The sequence below is a fragment of the Puma concolor genome, chromosome A1 (assembly GCF_028749965.1).
Source record: "Puma concolor isolate L17-30 chromosome A1, mPumCon1.1.hap2, whole genome shotgun sequence".
In the NCBI taxonomy this organism is placed as follows: domain Eukaryota; kingdom Metazoa; phylum Chordata; class Mammalia; order Carnivora; family Felidae; genus Puma; species Puma concolor.
The window spans coordinates 97,066,522-97,086,999 of NC_141667.1; the positions used below are offsets into that span (position 1 = coordinate 97,066,522).

General features: G+C 35.5%; 1 protein-coding gene across 2 annotated transcripts in view; it reads right to left on the minus strand.

Annotated features, from left to right (window-relative positions):
- TENT2 (terminal nucleotidyltransferase 2) overlaps positions 1-20,478 on the minus strand; it is a 72,768-nt gene that overhangs the window by 41,565 nt on the left and 10,725 nt on the right. Inside the window, exons 5-8 of one of the 2 annotated variants that reach the window (XM_086698024.1) lie at positions 4,187-4,301; positions 4,005-4,096; positions 2,124-2,190; positions 341-410 (exon numbers count right to left, since the gene is read on the minus strand). In XM_086698024.1, coding sequence (XP_086554150.1) covers positions 341-410; positions 2,124-2,190; positions 4,005-4,096; positions 4,187-4,301 — 344 coding nt within the window. Of the gene's footprint in view, positions 1-340; positions 411-2,123; positions 2,203-4,004; positions 4,097-4,186; positions 4,302-20,478 lie in introns of both variants that reach the window. The other variant, XM_086698015.1, reaches the window with a different exon arrangement.

Here is a 20,478-nt window from a genome sequence, read left to right on the forward strand (position 1 = left end):
AAACATACATCAAATCTCATCAATTAAGATATGTTCTAAAGAGTATATTACATTTCCAAAAGGCAAGAGATAATTTAAAAATGTGAAATGCAAATATATATATTCTTTAAAATGGATAGTTTTAAACACTCAAAATACCAAGCAAAATAACTAAGCACAGTTAAGCATAAAGAATTGCTCAGACTATTCTAAAAAATCATCTCCAAGACAAATCAAGGAAGTTTTAAAAACTGATGAAGATAAGCTATTATGCTGTAGCATACACTTAACTATCTACATCAAAAGAATATGTAAAAATGATCTAAAATAACTGAAAAAGGAAAATTCAATAATTACTTACCTGACTTTATCCCTGAACTTCACAATTGGCACTTTTGCTCGAATCAACTGAGGTCTCTCTATGTAGCCAGCTGAAGGACAAAATATGAATATCTGTAAATATTTCTCAAATTCATAGTGTTCCAATGTATATTTTTAAAAAGTGGTTTCTTACTAAGCTAAAACAGTTTATGAAAACACAGTCTTTTAAGATGCAAAGAAAGGACATTATCAAATTCTTCTAAGACTGAAAATTCCAATACCATTTAGAGGGCTTTATATTAAAATTCAGAAATGTGGTCTAATATCTAATAATACTTATAAAGAAATTCATCAGAGCATTATAAGCAGGAAAAATATCTAGGCTGGCAGGAGCATAGCTCATTTCTGTTATAGCATAAGGCAGAATCTTATAGCAGCCATAAATATCATATTTACAAAGAGTCTCAAATGTGGAAATGCCTGCAACATGATACATGGGATAGTGATACATTTAAATAAATATGATCCCTAAGAGGAAGAATACATGTATACATATTTTTTAATCCATTAAGCACAAAAATATTTTTTGAAAATAATACATGTTCATTATAGAAAATTAGGAAAATACAGAAATATGTAAAAAAGAAACTGCCAACTCTTCCCAAAGGAGCAGTTTCCTAATGTTATAAAGAAAAACATAATACCAGACTTAAAAAATTTTCCCGTTATAATGCTTTTACCACCAAAATCATAAAATATGTCAAGCTTCAAACAGAATTTGTAGGCAGGAATTCAACGAGGCTTAATGAAAAATAAGAGTTAAAAGTTTCAAGTTCCAGGTACAGGTTGTGACACCAAAAAACAAACTACACTCCTCAGGCAAATTACTGAATCCACTCATCACCATTCTCCTTAACTATGAAAACAACCAAAAATACCTTTGAATTAAATGATCTCTAAGGTTCCCTCCATTTTTAGTATTTGATGTTAATAACAGCTATTAAAAATCTACTTAAGGTATGAATTACTCCTTTATTTTACAGATGTGAAAACTTAAGTCCACTAAAATAAGTCACTTGATTTCTACCCAACAACAGATATAACTTGCTCATGGGCAGTAACAGGTCACTTGACTTTGAATTTGCCAGTTCAAAGACTGACACATAAGTACTATCTGGCTGAATAAATGAACACATCTCTTTCCAACATCACGTGGCGAGTGTGACTTCAACAATCTACAATATTCTGTGGAAGTTTAAAATAAATTATGATGGCTTAACACATGTGGATTAAATCTGCTTAGATAGGTTATTCAAAGAATAAAATCTTATAATACAGTGGCCTAAGTCAATAATTTGCTTTCTGTTGGAATAATTCACTTGGGCTTCATGTTCAGTGATATTTTTAAAATGTGATGTCATAAATTCCATGTCACTGTGAAACAGATGAAATTCTCACTCCCTCACATGAATACCCATAAGACTTTATCTGTATCACTCTCTTGGCTTTTCACAGATACTATACACTACAGCTATTCATTTAATGCTGTAGCTTCCCTAACAGCCTATAATCTTTTGAGAAAAAGAAATGAAGCTTATATACATTTGAATTCCCCAGTGCATGTAGTGGGATTATCTCAATAAAGAATTGTTCTCTTTTTAATCAAGTTAAAAAAAAATTCATTTGGGAAAAAAGGATCCACATTATGCCTATTCTGACCAGAAAATAAACAATTCTTATCAGAAAACAAAGTAAGAGACATATTAAGACATATTAAATAGTTATGTCAGATGACATATGAACTTGAGGCATATGAGACTTACAAAGTCTGGTACAGAAGTGTTTATGGACTAAGGTGAGTATATGCCGTGCTTCAGTCTTCTGATTGACCTGAAAAAAACACTGAAAAGTTAAAAATAAAGTGTTTTTTCACTATCTTCTAAATTCAATGTTTTATTTTCTTAATGTTTCTCAACAAAGAGAAAAAGCATACTTTTCTTTCAAGTTACTTTTCAATATACACTAAATTATGTAATAGAAAATGTCAACTTTTATGCTTTCACATCAACATTCCTAAATCAATTCCTAATTATAAACTTAAAGCAAAATTTAAAAAATATCAAAATTCTTATGTCATTTTCTTACTTTAGTAAAAATGCACATAAAGTAATCCTCTCCTAGAAAAACAAACAGAATTTCAACTTTCTGTAACATGTTTTATTTCCCTATCTACATTTGAGCTGCTTTAAGGACAAGTTCTGACAACACAACACAAACATGAACAAGACGGAGGATTGGTGTGATATGGCTGAAAAGAGTCTAACTGCATGAGAGATTTAATTAAAACTCTAGTATTCTTCACTATGTTTATTATTTCTGAGGGTTTTTTTTTTCCTTTGTATGACTGCAAAGCATAGAAAAGTGTCAGAGTTTCTTTCCTGGAATAAATCTCTTTCTGATTTGCAGTAATTATAAGCCAATTTTATTAGTGAAATAATAAAATAAAAATATATATTACCATTCAGTAGGTATTTTTGTATTTTTAAAGAGGCAGAATATAATAAAGCACATTAAAATTATACTGAAATTAATCTTGGGTAATTCAGAAGAGACTTCAGCATATTAAAGAGACTGCCTCAAGTCAGCTTAGTGAACACCGGTTCCTGTTGTATTAAGGACACACAAGAGTATCAGTTAACAGGAAACTCAAACAAACATAATACTAAATAACAAAATTTGGTTGCTAAACAAAAATAAAAAGAAACAAGCCAAAATATTTAAAAAATATTTTAAATGTCAGTGAAATCCCTTTTTGTATTCACAAAATAAGAACTCCAAACCCCGTAGCATTTTCAAGGGGGGAGAAAAGATTAAAAGAAGAATCATTGATAATTTAAATGGAAAGGAAGTACAGTAAAACTCTGGGTTGCAAACATAATTCATTCTAAAAACATGCTTGTAATCCAAAGCACTTGTATGTCAAAGCGAATTTCAAGAACCATTGGCTCATTTGTGATCACGTGACATTTGGTGTCACATATTACAAGTATTGCAAGACCTCACTAGTTAATCAAGTTAAAATTTATTAGAAATGTTTGTTCATCAGGGCACCTGGGTGGCTCGGTCAGTTAAGTGTCCAACTTTGGCTCAGGTCATGATCTCACAGCTTGTGAGTTTGAGCCTCGCGTCGGGCTCTGTACTGACAGCTCAGAGTCTGGAGCCCACTTAGGATTCTGCGTCTCCCTCTCTCTCTCTCCCCTCATCCACTCATGCTGTGTCTCTATCTCAAAAATAAATAAACATTAAAAAAAAATTTTTTTTAAATAAATGTTTGTTCATCTTGCAGAACACTCGCAGAACAAGTTACTCACAATCCAAGGTTTTACTATATCAAGATAATACTGACACATTCTCTTCATGTCTGTTGCATCTTGGCAACATATCCAATCCAAGCAAACAGAGGTAGAGCTCTTTAAAAACACAGTGAAGCCATCTCACTTTAACAACTTAAAAATAAATTAATGCTAAAATCCCCGTTATGCTTATGTGTGCGTGTGCATATGCCTTAAAAGAGAAAGAAGCATTTCCTGGGTTTTCCTGAATTACTATGAACAGCAAATCCAAACAACCAATTAAAACAAGTTTTTTTCTTCAATGATTTTTATATGAAATTTAACACTTGAAATAAATGTTTCATTACTTACTGGTTCCTCTTTAACAACTAGGCATAAATCACCATCACTGCTCCGAGTACCAAATCCATTTAAAGAGGACCCAACCAAAAAAAGTCTGCTTTCTAGAGAAATAGAACAGATTATAAAGTATTATTTAAAATTTTAAATAGGAACATATATATGTAAAGGGCATGCAAAATAGGAAAACATACGTGGAAATAAGAGCTGAATTTCTCTCTGCAGCTGTGTTCGACACAGTTCTTTCTTCTTTAAATCACTTACTTGCTGCTGACATGCTTCAAATAACTCCAGTATCTGCTGACTCAACTTGAATCCACCACAACAAAAAGTAAAAATTTTGTTCAGAAACGTAAACGTAATTACCATACTAAGAAGTGTAAAACAACACTACCAACAGTATCTTTAAAATGAATACATATGATCTCCTTACACTTTCCAAAACTACTGTCACTCAAGTAATGATAGATACTTAGTAAATAAAATAGTTACAAACTTTTCCCAAGTAAAGTATCATTGGTTAATCACAAAAAAGTACAACTGGTCACAGATAATTCTTAAAGAATATAATCCACGGGACAGCAAACTATAATCTTTGGTTGCGGCCTGTTTTGGGAAGGCACATGAGCAAAGAATAGTTTTTACATTTTTTTTTTTTTTAATTTTTTTCAACGTTTATTTATTTGTGGGACAGAGAGAGACAGAGCATGAACGGGGGAGGGGCAGAGAGAGAGGGAGACACAGAATCGGAAACAGGCTCCAGGCTCTGAGCCATCAGCCCAGAGCCCGACGCGGGGCTCGAACTCACGGACCGCGAGATCGTGACCTGGCTGAAGTTGGACGCTTAACCGACTGCGCCACCCAGGCGCCCCAGTTTTTACATTTTTAAAGGGTTATATAAACAAAAAGATAAATAAAAATACGCAACAGAAACATGTGACTGGCAAAGTATAAGACATTTACTGTCTGTCCCTTTAAAAAACAAGTTTTGCCCAACCCCTGATATTTATACCACCAATAACAAACACTAACAAACTTTAGAAGCCCCTGGTTGTCTTTTTTCATGCAAACCACCCTTATTCCCCATTCTTACAATACTGGCCTGAACCCTGTCTTTTTGTTGCCATCTACAGTTAGATCTTCTTGTTTATCTACCTATTTGATTCACACTTCCCCCTTCAACCCAACTCTTGCCATCATCACAGGTAACTTCCTCATCTACAATGCGCTACGTATCACAACATACTCCCACCATTTCTGAACTTTCTTACTCCAACATTTTTTCCCAGCTTTACAATCCCAGAGCCATAACATGGTCTTTACAATAAAACAGAATTTCTCTAGCTCTGAAATTTAATAGACCTGGATTCTGCTGAATCCTTTCTTTTCTACGAGCTCATCAACACCTGAATGGTGTGATTTCCTTCCCTACCCAGTCTATACCCCAGAGTGCATCCCTTGAACCACTCTTTTATCATGCCTTAACATTATTCCCGTGTGAAGCTCTGACTCCTGTCCTGCAAAATGCTAATCTTAGGTCTAAACAAACAACCACCTTCTAAGCTCTTACATCTCAGTTGCTAACATGAAGCTGAAAAAAATATTTAAATCACAAAATTGGCATCTTTCAAATTTATATTTTAAGGTCTAGCCCAGGGTTGGTCCTTACCATCACTAAGACACCCATGCCTCTGGTTAGATTTTGCTCTCATTTTACACCATCACCATTTTAAATCTTTACTACTTTCCTCAAGTCCCCTATACTTACTTCATTTTCTTTAGCAAATAACTTTACATAAAGTTTACTACGCAAATTGAAATACCAGATGTGACATTCCTCAGTTTCCTAACTGCAACCTTTTGCAAACTAACATATCTAAATAAAATAAAATCTCATCTCCTTCCCTCTTCTGTCAGACAAACTGTTCTCTTCCCCTATTCAAAGTTCATCCCTCTACCAATACTTTGGTATCCAAGCCTTCTGGTCACTCCAGAGCACAAATATTTCCATCTGTTTTTCATCTTTCTCTTGCATCTTCAGCCTCTCCTTCTCTAGGCCTTCCTCAGAGTCCAGGCACAAGTCCACCCATCATTTAAAATGTTTTCTTAAAATGAACAAAACAAAAAAAGGAAATAGATTCAAATATACAGAGAACAAAATGGTAGTTGTCAGAAGGAGAAGGTGAGGGAATAGGCAAAATAAGTGAAGGGGATTAAGAGGTACAAAGTTTCAGGGGTGCCTGGGTGGCTCAATCGGTTAAGCGTCCAACTTCGGCTCAGGTCATAATCTCACGGTTTGTGGGTTTCAGCCCTGCATCAGGCTCTGTGCTGACAGCTCAGAACCTGGAGCCTACTTTGGATTGTGTGGCTCCCTCTCTCTCTGCCCTTCCCCTGCTCACACACACACACACACACACACACACACACACACACGCACACACACACGCGTGCTCGCTCTCTCTCTCTCAAAAATAAACATTAAGATATAACATTTAATAAAAAAAAAAGAGGTACAAACTTTCAGTTATAAAATAAACAAGTTACAGAAATGAAAGGTACAGCATAGGAAATACTGTCAGTAGTATTACAATAATTGTGTATGGTGACAGTAATTATACTTATTGTGGTGAGCATTTCCTAATATATACAATTGTCAAATCACTATGTTGTACACCTAAAATTAATATAATATCAGCTATCCTTCAACTAGAAATAAGTTTTTTAATTAAAATAAAAGAAATCTTTAAGTAGACTGAGAAAAGAGTGAATAAACAAAACATTTCCTTTTATCATGTTTAGATTACACATTTTAAGAAGACAGGCAGTCTGGGCAACCTGGCAATGAAAGAGACATAATTTTTTAATATCACTTTGATAATATTAACATCCTTAACATTAATATTTTAATACTTTTTAATAACCTTCCCTCCAAAAAGATAAAGCAACTAGGAGAATTAAATAAACAGATCAAACCAAACCAAATCAAAATACAACATGGTGAACAAATACAATACAATAACTACGTATTACTCATGGACCCCAAAATATGAGCAGAGGGGACCAAATACCAATAGTACCAAGACCTACATGGTATCAGAAATAAGAAGAAAAAAAGGAAAAAAAATTTTTGGACAGTCCCAAAGCCAGACCATCCAGAAATCAAACTGCCCATAGGTACTACTTCCTGCTCCCTTCCTCAAATTAAGGAATCCAATTCAGAGTGGAACAGCAATCAAAACTGGGGGAGAGTTTCACAGGCTATATGCAAGAGTCCACAGATAAATGTAAGAGGATCACAGAAATATCAGAAATCTCAAAAAAAAAAAAAAAAAAAAGTGAAAGCTCCTTTCTAAAACAAAGCAAGAAACTGGAAGGAGGAGAAATCTAAAATAAACAGTAAAGAGCCATTAGAGGCAAAGAAAAGACAGTGTAGCATTACAATGATTCTGACTCCACGGGGACATTTGACAATGCCTAGCAACATTTTTAGTTACCATAACTGGGGGGAAGAGAGGTGCCATTGGTTCATCACTGGTATCTAATAGATACAGGCCAGAATGCCACTAAACATCTTACCCTGAATAGGTTGATCCCTCACAGCAAAGGTCATCTAACTCAAAAATGCCAATATTGCAGAGGGTAAAAAATCCTACTCTATATAAAAGGAGAGAAGGGGCGCCTGGGTGGTGCAGTCGGTTAAGCGTCTGACTTCAGCCAGGTCACGATCTCGCGGTCGGTCCGTGAGTTCGAGCCCCGCGTCAGGCTCTGGGCTGATGGCTCAGAGCCTGGAGCCTGTTTCCGATTCTGTGTCTCCCTCTCTCTCTGCCCCTCCCCCGTTCATGCTCTGTCTCTCTCTGTCCCAAAAATAAATAAATGTTGAAAAAAAAATTTAAAAAAAAAAAAAAAAAGGAGAGAAGACAATAAAATGCCCTCATAAAAATGGCACAGGAAAAGATCCCTCAGTTGTATTTGTATTTGTTAAATACAAATTAACAGAAAACTGGAATCTCAGAAAGGGAGGAGGTGCGAATGAGAGGCAAGAAAAAACATTTGAAGAAATGATGCCTAAAGAGGATTCTGGTCAATTCCCATACAAAGTTTTAATAAGAAAACAGAAGAGAGTAACACTCCTACAGATAATAAAGCACACCACAAAGACATGTCCACAAGATTAATGGAATTTTTAACATAATATATCAAGCCAAGGCATTTTTTCTCATGTATGAAGTTTCTAAGGTTACTAGTATAGTACTATACTAGTATATATATTAGTACTAACAAAAAACAATCAGAAATCTGCATTTAAAAAACATCAATAACAGCAAAACACAAGAAATATTTAGAAATATATTTACCAAAAGATATATAAAACTTGTACATTTAAATTACCAAATATTGATGTAAGAAATTAAAAGCCTAAACAAGTGGAGAGCTATACCATGCCCATGGATCAAGTAACTACTAGTAAGACGTTAATTCTCCTGAAATTAATCTATACAGTCAGTACAATCAAAAGAAAAGAAAAGATGGGAGGCCAGGTGGCTCAGGTGGGTGAGTGTCTGACTTCAGCTCAGGTCATGATCTCATGGTTTGTGGATTCAAGCCCTGCATCGGGGCCTGGAGCGTGCTTTGGGTGACTCTCTGTCCCTCCTCTGTTGACACCCTCTGTCTCTCTCTCAAAATAAGTAAATAAACATTAAAAAAGGGGGTGGGGGGTGGGGCACCCGGGTGGCTCAGTCGGTTAAGTGTCCAACTTCGGCTCAGGTCATGATCTCCCAGCCAGTGAGTTCCAGCCTCGCATCAGGCTCTGTGCTGACAGCTCAGACCCTGGAGCCTGCTTCAGAGTCTGTGTCCTTCTCTCTGCCCTTCCCCTGCTCATACTCTCTCTCTGTCACTCAAAAGTAAATAAACAGAAAGAAAGAAAGAAAGAAAGAAAGAAAGAAAGAAAGAAAGAAAGAAAGAAAGAAAGAAAGAAGAGAGAAAAGAGACAAGACCAGACCTAGCAGGCTTGTTTCTAGAAACTAAGAAAATAACTTTAAATTTTATTTGAAAGGCAAAAAAACAAGAACACACACACACACACACACACACACACACACACACACAAAGAAGAAGACAAAAGTTGGAGGATTTGCATTACCTGCCTTCAAGACTTACAAGATAGTATGGCATTGGCAAAAGGATAAAAAAGATAACAAAAAATATTGAAAATATTTGTGAATATTATGTCATTATATAATGACTCAAACTAATGAGGGAGAGAGGTATAGATGAAATAAAACTGGCAGTATGTTGGTAGTTTTTAAAGTTTGGTGATATAAGGATCTGTGATACCATATTCTATTTTTGTATATATTTGATATTTTCCATAATAAAAAGCATCCAAGTTTTATAAAAGATTTGAAGAAGGTTTCCAGTAAAGTGGTTAATATAAATATTTTTTAATTTTTTTTTTTTAACATTTATTTTTGAGAGACAGAGAGAGATAGAGCATGAGCAGGGGAAGGGGAGAGAGAGAGGCAGGCTCCGGGCTCCGAGCTCCAAGCTGTCAGCACGGGGCCCGATGCAGGGCTCGAACTCACAAACTGCGAGTTCATGTGAGTCCATGACCTGAGCCAAAGTTGGATGCTTAACCGACTGAGGCACCCCGGCGCCCCTAAAATTTTAAATGACACTTGAATGATTAAGTTTCATTCATCTGTAGGATTGGCAAACTATAACCTGTAAGCCAAATAACCGTCTCTGAACTGTTTTACAGGCCAGTAACATAAAATAATTTTTACATTTTTTAAGGATTGCTTCAAAAAGAAAGAAAAAAAATTTAACAGAGGCCCCACATAGCCCACACGTCTAAAATATTTACTATTTGGCCCTTATAGAAAAGTTTTGCCAATCCCCTGATCTACAGAATCAGTTAGGCAGATCAACACAATCCTAGAACTGATAGCAGGTACTATCCTACATATAATTACATTTGTTGGATAACAAAAAGTTACAAATTTCTTTATAACAATGCTCAAATGAAATTTTATATATAAAAATTCTTTCATCTGAATGATCGTGTTCATATAGAAACATTCACATATGAAAAAATTTATGATTATATGAAAAATATAATACTATATACTAGCTCCCTTCCCTTTTTTACACTCATGGAAACATTTCTTCTCTTTCAAGTACTGTTATAATGGAGATCTAATAGGTTTCTATACAAAAGAATTTTCCTTACTATCTATTTACTTAGGGATTCTCATTATCAAATTATGTTTTTGTATCTTAGAACAAACACCATATAGAATATAGAGTAAAAATGCGACAAAACTCAAAATTAATACACATATATGCTAAAGTAAGACTTCTACTTAAATTTAGAGAAATATTTCAGAAGACGGTTCAATAATTCAGGGGAGCAGGGAGGGAGGTAGGATATGAATTCTCCTCAGCTGATGAATATCAAGCATCAAATATTCAGATCATATATGTAACACCAAGGTGACTATGAATAATGGCACTTCAGGAACTTTCTTTAATTGCTTTTGCTTCACTCAGGCACCTGGGTGGCTCAGTGAGTTAAGAGTCTGACTCTTGGTCTCGGCTCAGGTCATGATCTCGTGGTTTTATGAGTTCAAGCTCCACATCGGGCTTTGTGCGGGCAGTGTGGAGCCTGCTTAGGATTCTCTCTCTCCCTCTATCGCTGCCACTCCCCCCACTCACACTGTCTCTCTCTCTCTCTCTCTCAAAACAAATAAACTTCAAAAATATAATAATTGCTTTTGTTTCCTTATCGTTAGTTTAAAAAAATAATTACGACAAAGTATCCGTAAAATAGATTATTCTTTAAAGTTATTTAAATTTTTTTAATGTTTATTTATTTTTGAGAGAGAGCATGAGTGGGGTAGGGACACAGAGAGGGCAGGGAATCTGAAACAGGATCCAAGATCTGAGCTGTCAGCACAGAGCCCAATGTGGGGCTGGAACTCGGGAACAGTGAGATCATGACCTAGGCTTAAGTCGGCCACTTAACCAACTGAGCCACCCAGGCCCCCCTATTCTTAAAGTTATTTAAATCTCTCCAATACTACCTGTTTAGGCTGCCTGCCAAGATCTACTGCTTTAACTTCAAAGTAATAATAATAGTAAAAGATACCTATTTTTTACTATAAGTAAATGTTATATATGTTCAAAACTGTAAAAAGATTTATATACATACAGTTTAAAATATTATTGTTTCTTCCAAATATAAATGTTCATTTTTCCTAAAAAAATACTATAACCCGTCCTCAAAGTCAGGCTCAAACAAATTACAAGTTATCACTGTCTTAGGTCAACACAAGCCATCAAGGACAAGTATAGATTGGGATTCAGAAAAAATTTTAAGTGTGTCAATAAATAAAGCCTAATGTCATCCTCAGCAGCTTCTATATCTGCCCCTGTTCACTGGGTCCCCAGGTAAAAGAAAGCAAAAAAACCTATCAGCTGGGATTACCAAGACCTGACCACATACTATAATATATGAAAATGGTGACAGGCTTTTGACTAAACATAATTGCTATTTGAAACAACAAGCACAAGTCAGTAATGAGCTATCAAGGCAAGGGAAATAAAATTAAGTATGGTACAGAAAACATTAGTTATTAGTTCATAAACATTTCAACAAAACAGGCAATTTCTCAAGCTCTCTCAGGCTCTCTCCCCTCAGACACAAAGACTGCCATAATCTTACAATACAGTACTGGGACAGCTGGGTGGCTCAGTCAGGTAAGTTTCCAACTCTTGGTTTTGGCTCTGGGCATGATCTCACAGTTCTTAAGACTGAGCCCCACACAGGGGGTCACCCTGCTTGAGATTTTCTCTCTCTCTCTGTTCCTCTCACACTCGTGCACACATGCATGTGCACACAAACGGGCTCTTTCCTTCTCTCTCAAAAAATAAACTTTAAAAAAAAAAAAGAAAAAGTTGGTATTAATTACTGAATACAGTTAGATAAGTAATAAAAGTTTAAATTCATTACTGATGCTGAATTCCCTTTCTCTTAAAATTAACTAAAATAAAATAGAATCAGGAAAATGTCATGTCAAAAATAACACACTCCTTGTTAGCAGGTTAAATTACTATGTTTTTGTGTGTGGACAAAATGTAGTCTTCTTAATTTATCAACTGGCACAATGATTAGGCAGTCTGAATTACTGAATTCTTTCCCTTAAGTTTGACTGCTTTTAGGCATATATTATTACTGAACTTGGCCAAGAAATAAAAGAATGGAAAAACAAAATAAAACAAGTTTTCACTTGAGGACCTCTTCTGCTGAGTCCTGGCCTAGATTTTCTACATAAATTTACATCTCAGTAGCTTTCAAAACTTTTCTGACACATACATTACAAAGACAGGGCCCTAGGAATAAGTTTAACCAAGGAGGCAAAAGATCTTCACAATGAAGACTATAAAATATTGACAAAAGAAACCGAAGACAACAAATAAAGACATCCCATATTTGCAGATTGGAAGAATTAAAATTGCTAAGAAGTTCACAGTACCCAAAATGATCTATAGATTTAATGCAATCCCTATCAAAACTCAAATGGCATTTTTCACAGAAATAGAAAAGACATTGGTAAAATTCCTATGGAACCCAAATGACCCAGAATAGCTACAACAATCTTGAGCAAGAACAAAAAAGCTGGAAGCATCACACTTCCTGATTTCAAATTATATTACAAAGCTATAGTAATCAAAATATTATGGTACTGGCATAAAAAACAGACACACAGACCACACTAGAGAGCACAGAAATAAACCTATCTGGTACCTTGAACAAAGGTACCAAGACTTCACAATGGTAAAAGGGTATTCTTCAACAATGTTGGGCAAACTGGATATCTATGTGCAAAAGAATGAAAATGGACCTCTATCTTACACCATACACAAAAGCTAAGTCAAAATGGATTAAGGATTTAACTGTAAGATCTGAAACAGTAAAACTCCTTAGCAAAGAAGAGCGTAAAAAAGCTCCCTGACAATGGTCTTGCAATGATTTTTTGGACTTGACACCAAAATCACAGGTAACTAAAGCTAAAATCAAGTGGGACTACATCAAACTAAGAAGTTTTTGCACAGCAAAAGAAACAGTCAACAAAATGAAAAAGCAATCTACAGAATGGGAGAAATTTGCAAATGATATACCAAATAAGGGGTTAATATCCAAAATATAAAGAAACTCATATGACTCAATAGCAATCAATTAATCAATAATTCAATTTAAAAACGGGCAAAGGACCTGAACATTTTCCAACGACACACAAATGTCAACAGATACATGAAAAGATGTTCAACATTACTAATCATCAGGGAGATGCAAATCAAAGCCACAATGAGATATCGTCTCACACTTGTTAAAAGACCATTATCAAAGTCAAAGGTAACAAGTGTCAGCAAGGATGCAGAGGAAAGGAAACACATACTGTCTGTGAGAATGTAAATTGGTACAACCACACTGGAAAGCAGTATGGAGACTCCTCAAAAAATTAAAAATATGGGGCACCCAGGTGGCTCAGCTGGTTGGGAGTCTGGCTCTTGGTTTTGGCTCGGGTCATGACCTCATGATTTGTGGGTTCGTGGCCCTGTGTTAGGCTCTGTGCTGACAGCATGCAGAGCCTGCTTGGGATTCTCTCTCTCTGCTTCTCCCCCACTAGCACTCACTCTCTCTTAAAAATAAATAAATAAACTTTAAAAAATTAAAAAATGGAACTACCATATGATCCAGCAATTCCACTTCTGGGTATACATTCAAAGGAAATAAAACCAGTATCTCAAAGAGATATCTGCACTTCCATGTTCACTGTAGCATTAAACAGTAGCCAAGATAAGAAAACAACCTAAATGTCAACCGACGAATGGATAAACAAAATGTGGTATATAAACATACATACACACATACGTATACATACATATACATACACACACACATACATACACCATGGAATATCATTTGGCCTTAAAAAAGAAGGAAATTCTGCCATTTGCAACATGGATAAACCTGGAAGACAATATAGTAAATGAAATAAACTAAACATAAAAAGAAAACACTGCATGATCTCCACTTTTATGCGAAATCTAAAAAAGTCAAATTAATAAGCAGAGAGTAGAACAGTGATTATCAGGAGCTGGGGGTATGGAGGAAATGGGGTGATGTTGATGAAAGCATACACACTTCCAGTTATAAGATGATTAAGTTCTAGAGACATAATTCACAATATGGTGACTTTAATTAATAATAATGTATTGTGCGGGCGACTGGGTGGCTCAGTCAGTTAAGTATCTGACTTCGGCTCAGGTTATGATCTCACAGTTTGTGAGTTCGAGCCCCACGTTGGGCTCTGTGCTAACAGCACAGAACCTGGAGTTCACATCGAGTTCTGTGTCTCCCTCTCTCTCTGCCTCTTCCCCGCTCAAACTCAGTCTTTGTCTCTCTCTCTCAAAAGCAAACACTTAAAAATTTTTTTTTAATAATCATGTATTATATACTTGAAATTTGCTAATAGACTGTATCTTAGTTGTTCTCACCACAAAAAAAGTGTGGTAACTATGGGAGGCGATGGACATTAGGTTGATTATGGTAAATCACAATTTACAGACATTATAGTTACACCTTAAATATATACAATTTTTATTTGTCAATCATATCTCAAAAAAGCTGAAATAAAAGATTAGCAGGAGTTGTGGGCATACACGCATTTTAACTACAGTTGACCTTTAAATAACACAGGTTTGAACTGCACAGGTATCCTTATACTCAGATTTTTTTCGATAAATACAGTATAGTACTATAAATGGATTTTCTCTTCCCTACGATTTCAACATTTTTTCTCCATCCTATTTTAAGAATACAGTATAGGGGCGCCTGGGTGGCGCAGTCGGTTAAGCGTCCGACTTCAACCAGGTCACGATCTCACGGTCCGTGAGTTCGAGCCCCGCGTCGGGCTCTGGGCTGATGGCTCAGAGCCTGGAGCCTGTTTCCGATTCTGTGTCTCCCTCTCTCTCTGCCCCTCGCCCGTTCATGCTCTGTCTCTCTCTGTCCCAAAAATAAATAAACGTTGAAAAAAAAAAAATTTTTTTAAAAATTAAAAAAAAAAAAAGAATACAGTATATGATACATTCAACATACAAAATGTACATTAACTGACTGTTTATGTTATTGGTAAGGCTTCCAGTCAACAGGCTATTAGCAGTGAAGTTTTGGTGGTGTCAAAAGTTATACAAGGATTTCGACAGTGTAGGAGGCTAGCACCCCTAACCACTGTGTTGTTCAGTGGCCAAGTGTATTTAAAATTCAGTGAGCCAACACTTTACAAATACTTTATCCCCTTTTTTAATGTTTCTAAATAAAGTGAAATACTGAAATTAAAAAAAAAAAAATTTTTTTTAAACATGGAGCCTCTAAGAGATCTGTAAGATAACTGTCCCTAAACTGTTCCTCCAAGGGTGCCAAGAGGATCCACCATATTTTCTCCTTTCCAAAATTAAACATTATAAAAGATACCTTGAGTAATTAATTCACAATCATCTTTTTTATTTTATAATCAGTACCAAGAAAACCTCAGCCTAACCTCATCTCAACTAAAAATTCAAAATCAATTACTTCAACTCACATAGTATCTTCAAACTAATCAGAATTTCCAAAGAACAGTTATAATAGAATTCAGGAGCTTGGTTAACTCTTGATTCCTCTACAGCCTCTTTTTTGTCCAGGCAACCATATATTCACCTAAAAGCTAGAGTGAAATAAATGTTAATTCAGAAAGGTAATTCAGATATTTTAAAGAATTCTGTTAATATAGCAACTTGAAAAAAACTGACAAAAGATTTTAAAATGGAGGAAAAATGTAAACTCAAAGGGTATTCATTTTCAAAAACTTAAATCTTCAGGTTTCAAAACACAGAATATGAATTTTCAAAGTAATTAAAACTAACTAACAAAACCTCTCCTTGGAGCTAACTGAACCAGTTGATGACTCATTATTATTATAATAAATTCATTATTACCAAGCTTAAGTGAATCATCTAACACCAGCCAGCAACTGGTCTTTCTCTATTTTATTTCTCTGATCACAGCTTGATTTCCTGCCCTCAGTCAATTTTATTTCAAACCCTCTCCACTATTCTCAAACCCTGGACATCCCACTTCATTCTCCTCACTCTTAACAGATGCCCTTGCATAATAATTCATAAAGAAAACAGGAAGAAGCCACTCAACTATGGGAACTCCACATTAATGTCTCTATATCATATCTACAAACTTCCTTATTATCTACACCTATCCTCCCCTCCTTTCCTCCAGTTCCAGAAAGCTTTTCTCTTACCTAAAGCCACCCATAAGCAAGATCCATGCCCTTCCTATCTTCTAAGGAATCTTATTCATGATTGTTCTTTTCCTGGCAGAATAGTCAATTTCCCCTCTCTCCACTAAATCTTTCCCCTAAACATTTATATGTGGTTCAAAAAAAAAATTTAAAAATTTAAAAAATCCTTTGCTACAACTTCAAATCTTTAGCTCCTCCACTTCACAGCCAAACTCCCCAAAACAGTTGTATCTATTTTTAATTTCCATTTCTGTTTTCCCATCCTTTCCTCAACCTATTTCAGTCTTGAATCCAGGATCTCTTCTCTCCCTGAACAATCACATCCACACTCTTGGCTTCAATTACCATCTATATGCAATGGTTACCAAATGTACATTTCGAGTCAATACCTTTCCTCTGAATTCCAGATCTATAATATTAAACTATCATCTTTAATATCTAATGTGATGTTTCAAATACACATTAAAGACAAATGTCCACAGAATCGATGAGGCTCCTGTTTCTCCTCCAATCCCTACTAAGCACACACACACACATAAATACTGCTACTCTTCCATTTTGTTCCATCTCAGTCAATGATACTACCATGAATCCATGTAGAAGCCTGAAATTCTCAGTATCTTCTTCTCTATCTAATTCAGTGGTTCTCAACCAGGAGCAATTCTACCCCAAGGTGAGACGGCAATGTCTGTAGACTTTTTTGTTTCTCATAATGGGATTAGTGGTATCTAGTGAGCTGAAAGCCAGGAGTGTTAGACATTCTAAAATGAACAAGACACTCCTTGTGAAAGTAGGCCTGGATGACCTAATATAATCCATCACCACATCCTATAAATTCGAATTCCCAAATAAAGCTTAAATCCATCAATTTCTCTTCCTAATGTGAAGTGCTCTACAAGCACTTCATAATTCAAGGTATAATTCCCTTTCACCTAGAACAGAACACTACAATATCTTCCCTACATCTACCTTTACTCAAATTCATACAGTGAAGTCTCAGAATCATAACCTTCATGAGAAAGAAAAAGAATCCCTGAGTTTGGCTGTTGCACAGGTAAGAGTCCTTATGGATCTAACACAACTAAAAATAAGCCCCACCTGTTTGTTTGCGTTCCTACTATATTGAGGGTTCCCACTCAATAAAACATCTCCCCAGCCTCAAACAGCTCTCTGCTGGTATATTTCCTTCTGTGTCTACTTGTAGCAGCCTCACTGACTCAGAGCTCCACTTTTAACTGCCTTGTCTCAGTGCCCTCCACAAGCCAATATCTCAACTCTATTTTGTATATTTTTAATATCCCCTGCAGCAGCATCCAGTCATACTAAGCCACCTATCTGGTATGACCAAGTTATTTCCCAAGGTATCAATTATTACTCTTGATAGCATTCTGGTTACAAAAATGTTTAGATTGCAAATAATATGCTCCAGTCCTATTTTTCCATAGACCTATATTCTTAGTGTGTAATCTGCAGAAGATGAAGTTTCCCAAAAATTACAGATATTCCCATACTTCCAAAAATTCTTGTGGAGCACCTGGGTGGATCAGTCCGTTAAGTGTCCAAATTCAGCTCAGGTCATGATCTCGCAGATCATGGGTTTAAGTCCCACATTGAGCTCTGTGCTGACAGCTCGGATCTTGGAGCCTACTTCAGATTCTGTGTCCCCCCCCCTACTCCTCCCCCACTTGTGCTCTGTCGCCCTCTCTCAAAAATAAACATTTAAAAAAAATCAAAGAAAACAAATGACTGGTTCCTCAACTAATTTATACGCCTCACATCTAGGTTTCTTATCTCTGTTAGTAGTCCAGAATCAAAGCAGTGGAAACATCAAAGCCTCCCTCTCTCTCCCCTATATTCAGTGATTCCACACATTCTACCAATTTTCCTTATGCGTGGTCTTTCACATCTTTCCCACTACCATATGCCATAATTGAAAGCTTCCATGCCTCTCATCAAATGAATTTAATAGCTTCAAAGGTAATCACCCATCTTCCCGGCCCTCCTTATTCCAAGCTCAACTCCACTATACCACAAGAACCATCTTCCCCAAAATGTCAATCTGTGCTATTTCTCTACTCAAAAACCTTCAATGGCATTCCACTGGGCACTCAAGACCCCAAACCACTACTCCATTTTTTTCACACTGGACTTCCCATTCACTTCATACTGTAGCAGAGATAAACAGAGGTAAATGATAGAAACCATTGAGCACATTGCTGGCAAAGAAAGCCACTAAATATTAGCTATTACTTTCACAGATCACCTGGTGTTATAGTCAATTCTAAGAATGTCATCTCCCTACCTCTGAATTTAAACATCTTAAATTCCTCCTCTTTGTATTATTAGAGACAAAGGTCAAATCTTGGTTGTGTCAGTTACTAGCTGTGACCTTGAACAAGTTATTTAGCTTTCTGAGCCTCAGTAAAATTAGGATAATATCCATGTCATGGGGTTGTTGAAAAGACTAAATGATATAACATATGAATGCCTAGAAAAGGCATCAATAAGTGTTAGTTTTCTTTAAAAGTGTTCTCTTAAAGGATGAACACAAAACTAATTGCTTGCCTTCTTTCTCCCACAACTAGGCAGGTAGAGAGTAGCACTCAAAAAAATTTGCTTAACAAAATATATCTTTACCTTTCTGAAACAAATGCTTACTCCAAAAAACATGAGATATAAGAGATCTTTTTCTATGCTACTACGCACAGAAAAAGTTACTGATATGGAACCATACTTCACTAAATGATATATACTGACTAATGTAAATTATGTTATTAAATTTACTGACACTCAACATATACCTCGTCCACATGCAGAACTAGCAGTTACTTAGTTAGTTCCAATAGTTACCTATTATGACTATATAAATACATACAAAAAGATAGAAAGCTTCAATATTTATAAATTCCATAGAAAATGAGTCTGTATACATAATTAAAAACTCATAGTAAAAGATTCTTATATATTCACTAAAAGAATTTGTCAGATTTGATTTATACCATAGGCTTTTACATTATAGCATTGTAAGAGTTTCTTTAAAATGAGAAAGCAAAGAAAAGACAAAGAATGGAGGGAGGAGAGAAACAGTACCAAAACTTCTCAAGTTAGTCTTTTCACATTTTACTTTGCCTCATCCTCCCTCCCACTCATTTTACCTAATTGCTTTTCTACTTCATATTAACAGAAGAATGATAGAATCTACTTAATAAATAGTGCTGGGACAACTGGACTAACAGCAAAAGAATGAAGTTGGACCCCTACTTCATATCATATTAAAACTCAAAATGGACCAAAGACCTAAATCTAAGAGCTAAAACTATAAAACTCTTAGAATAGCACATAGACATTAATCTTTGAGACCTTGGATCAGGCAATGGTTTCTTATATACGACACCAAAAGCTCAAGCAATCAAAGACAAAGATAAATTGGACTTGGTTAAAATGAAAAGCTTTTGTGCTTCAAAGGACACCATCAAGAAAGGAAAAATACAAATCAAGAATGGGAGAATATACTTGCAAATCATATATAATGGTCTAATATTCAAAATATACAAAGAACTCTTACAGCTCAACAATAAAAAATACTCCAATTAAAAAATGGGCAAAAGATCTGAATACACAAATGAAAAGATGACCAACATCATTATTTATTAGAGAAATGCAAATCAAAATCACAATGAGATACCATTTCTTACCAACTAGGATGGCTATAATCAAAAAGTCAGACAATAACAAGTCAGACAATAACAATAATCTACAAGGATGTAGATAAATTGGAACACTCATACATTGGTGGTGAGAATGTAAAATGGTGCAGCCACTTTAGAAAACACTGGCAGCTCTCAAAAAGGTATACATAGAATTAGCACCTAACCCACCAATTTCACTACTAGGCATACACCCAAAAGAAATAGAAACATGTCCATACAAACCTGTACACAGATTTTCATAGCAGCATTATTCAGAATAGCCAAAGAGAAGAAACAGCCCCAAAGCTGAGCAAATGATGAATGCATAAACAAAATACAATGGTGTATCTATACAGCAGAATATTATTCAGTTATAAAAAGAGACAAAGAACTGACACTTCTATGACATGGATGAACCTTGAAAAGACACTAAGTTAAAAA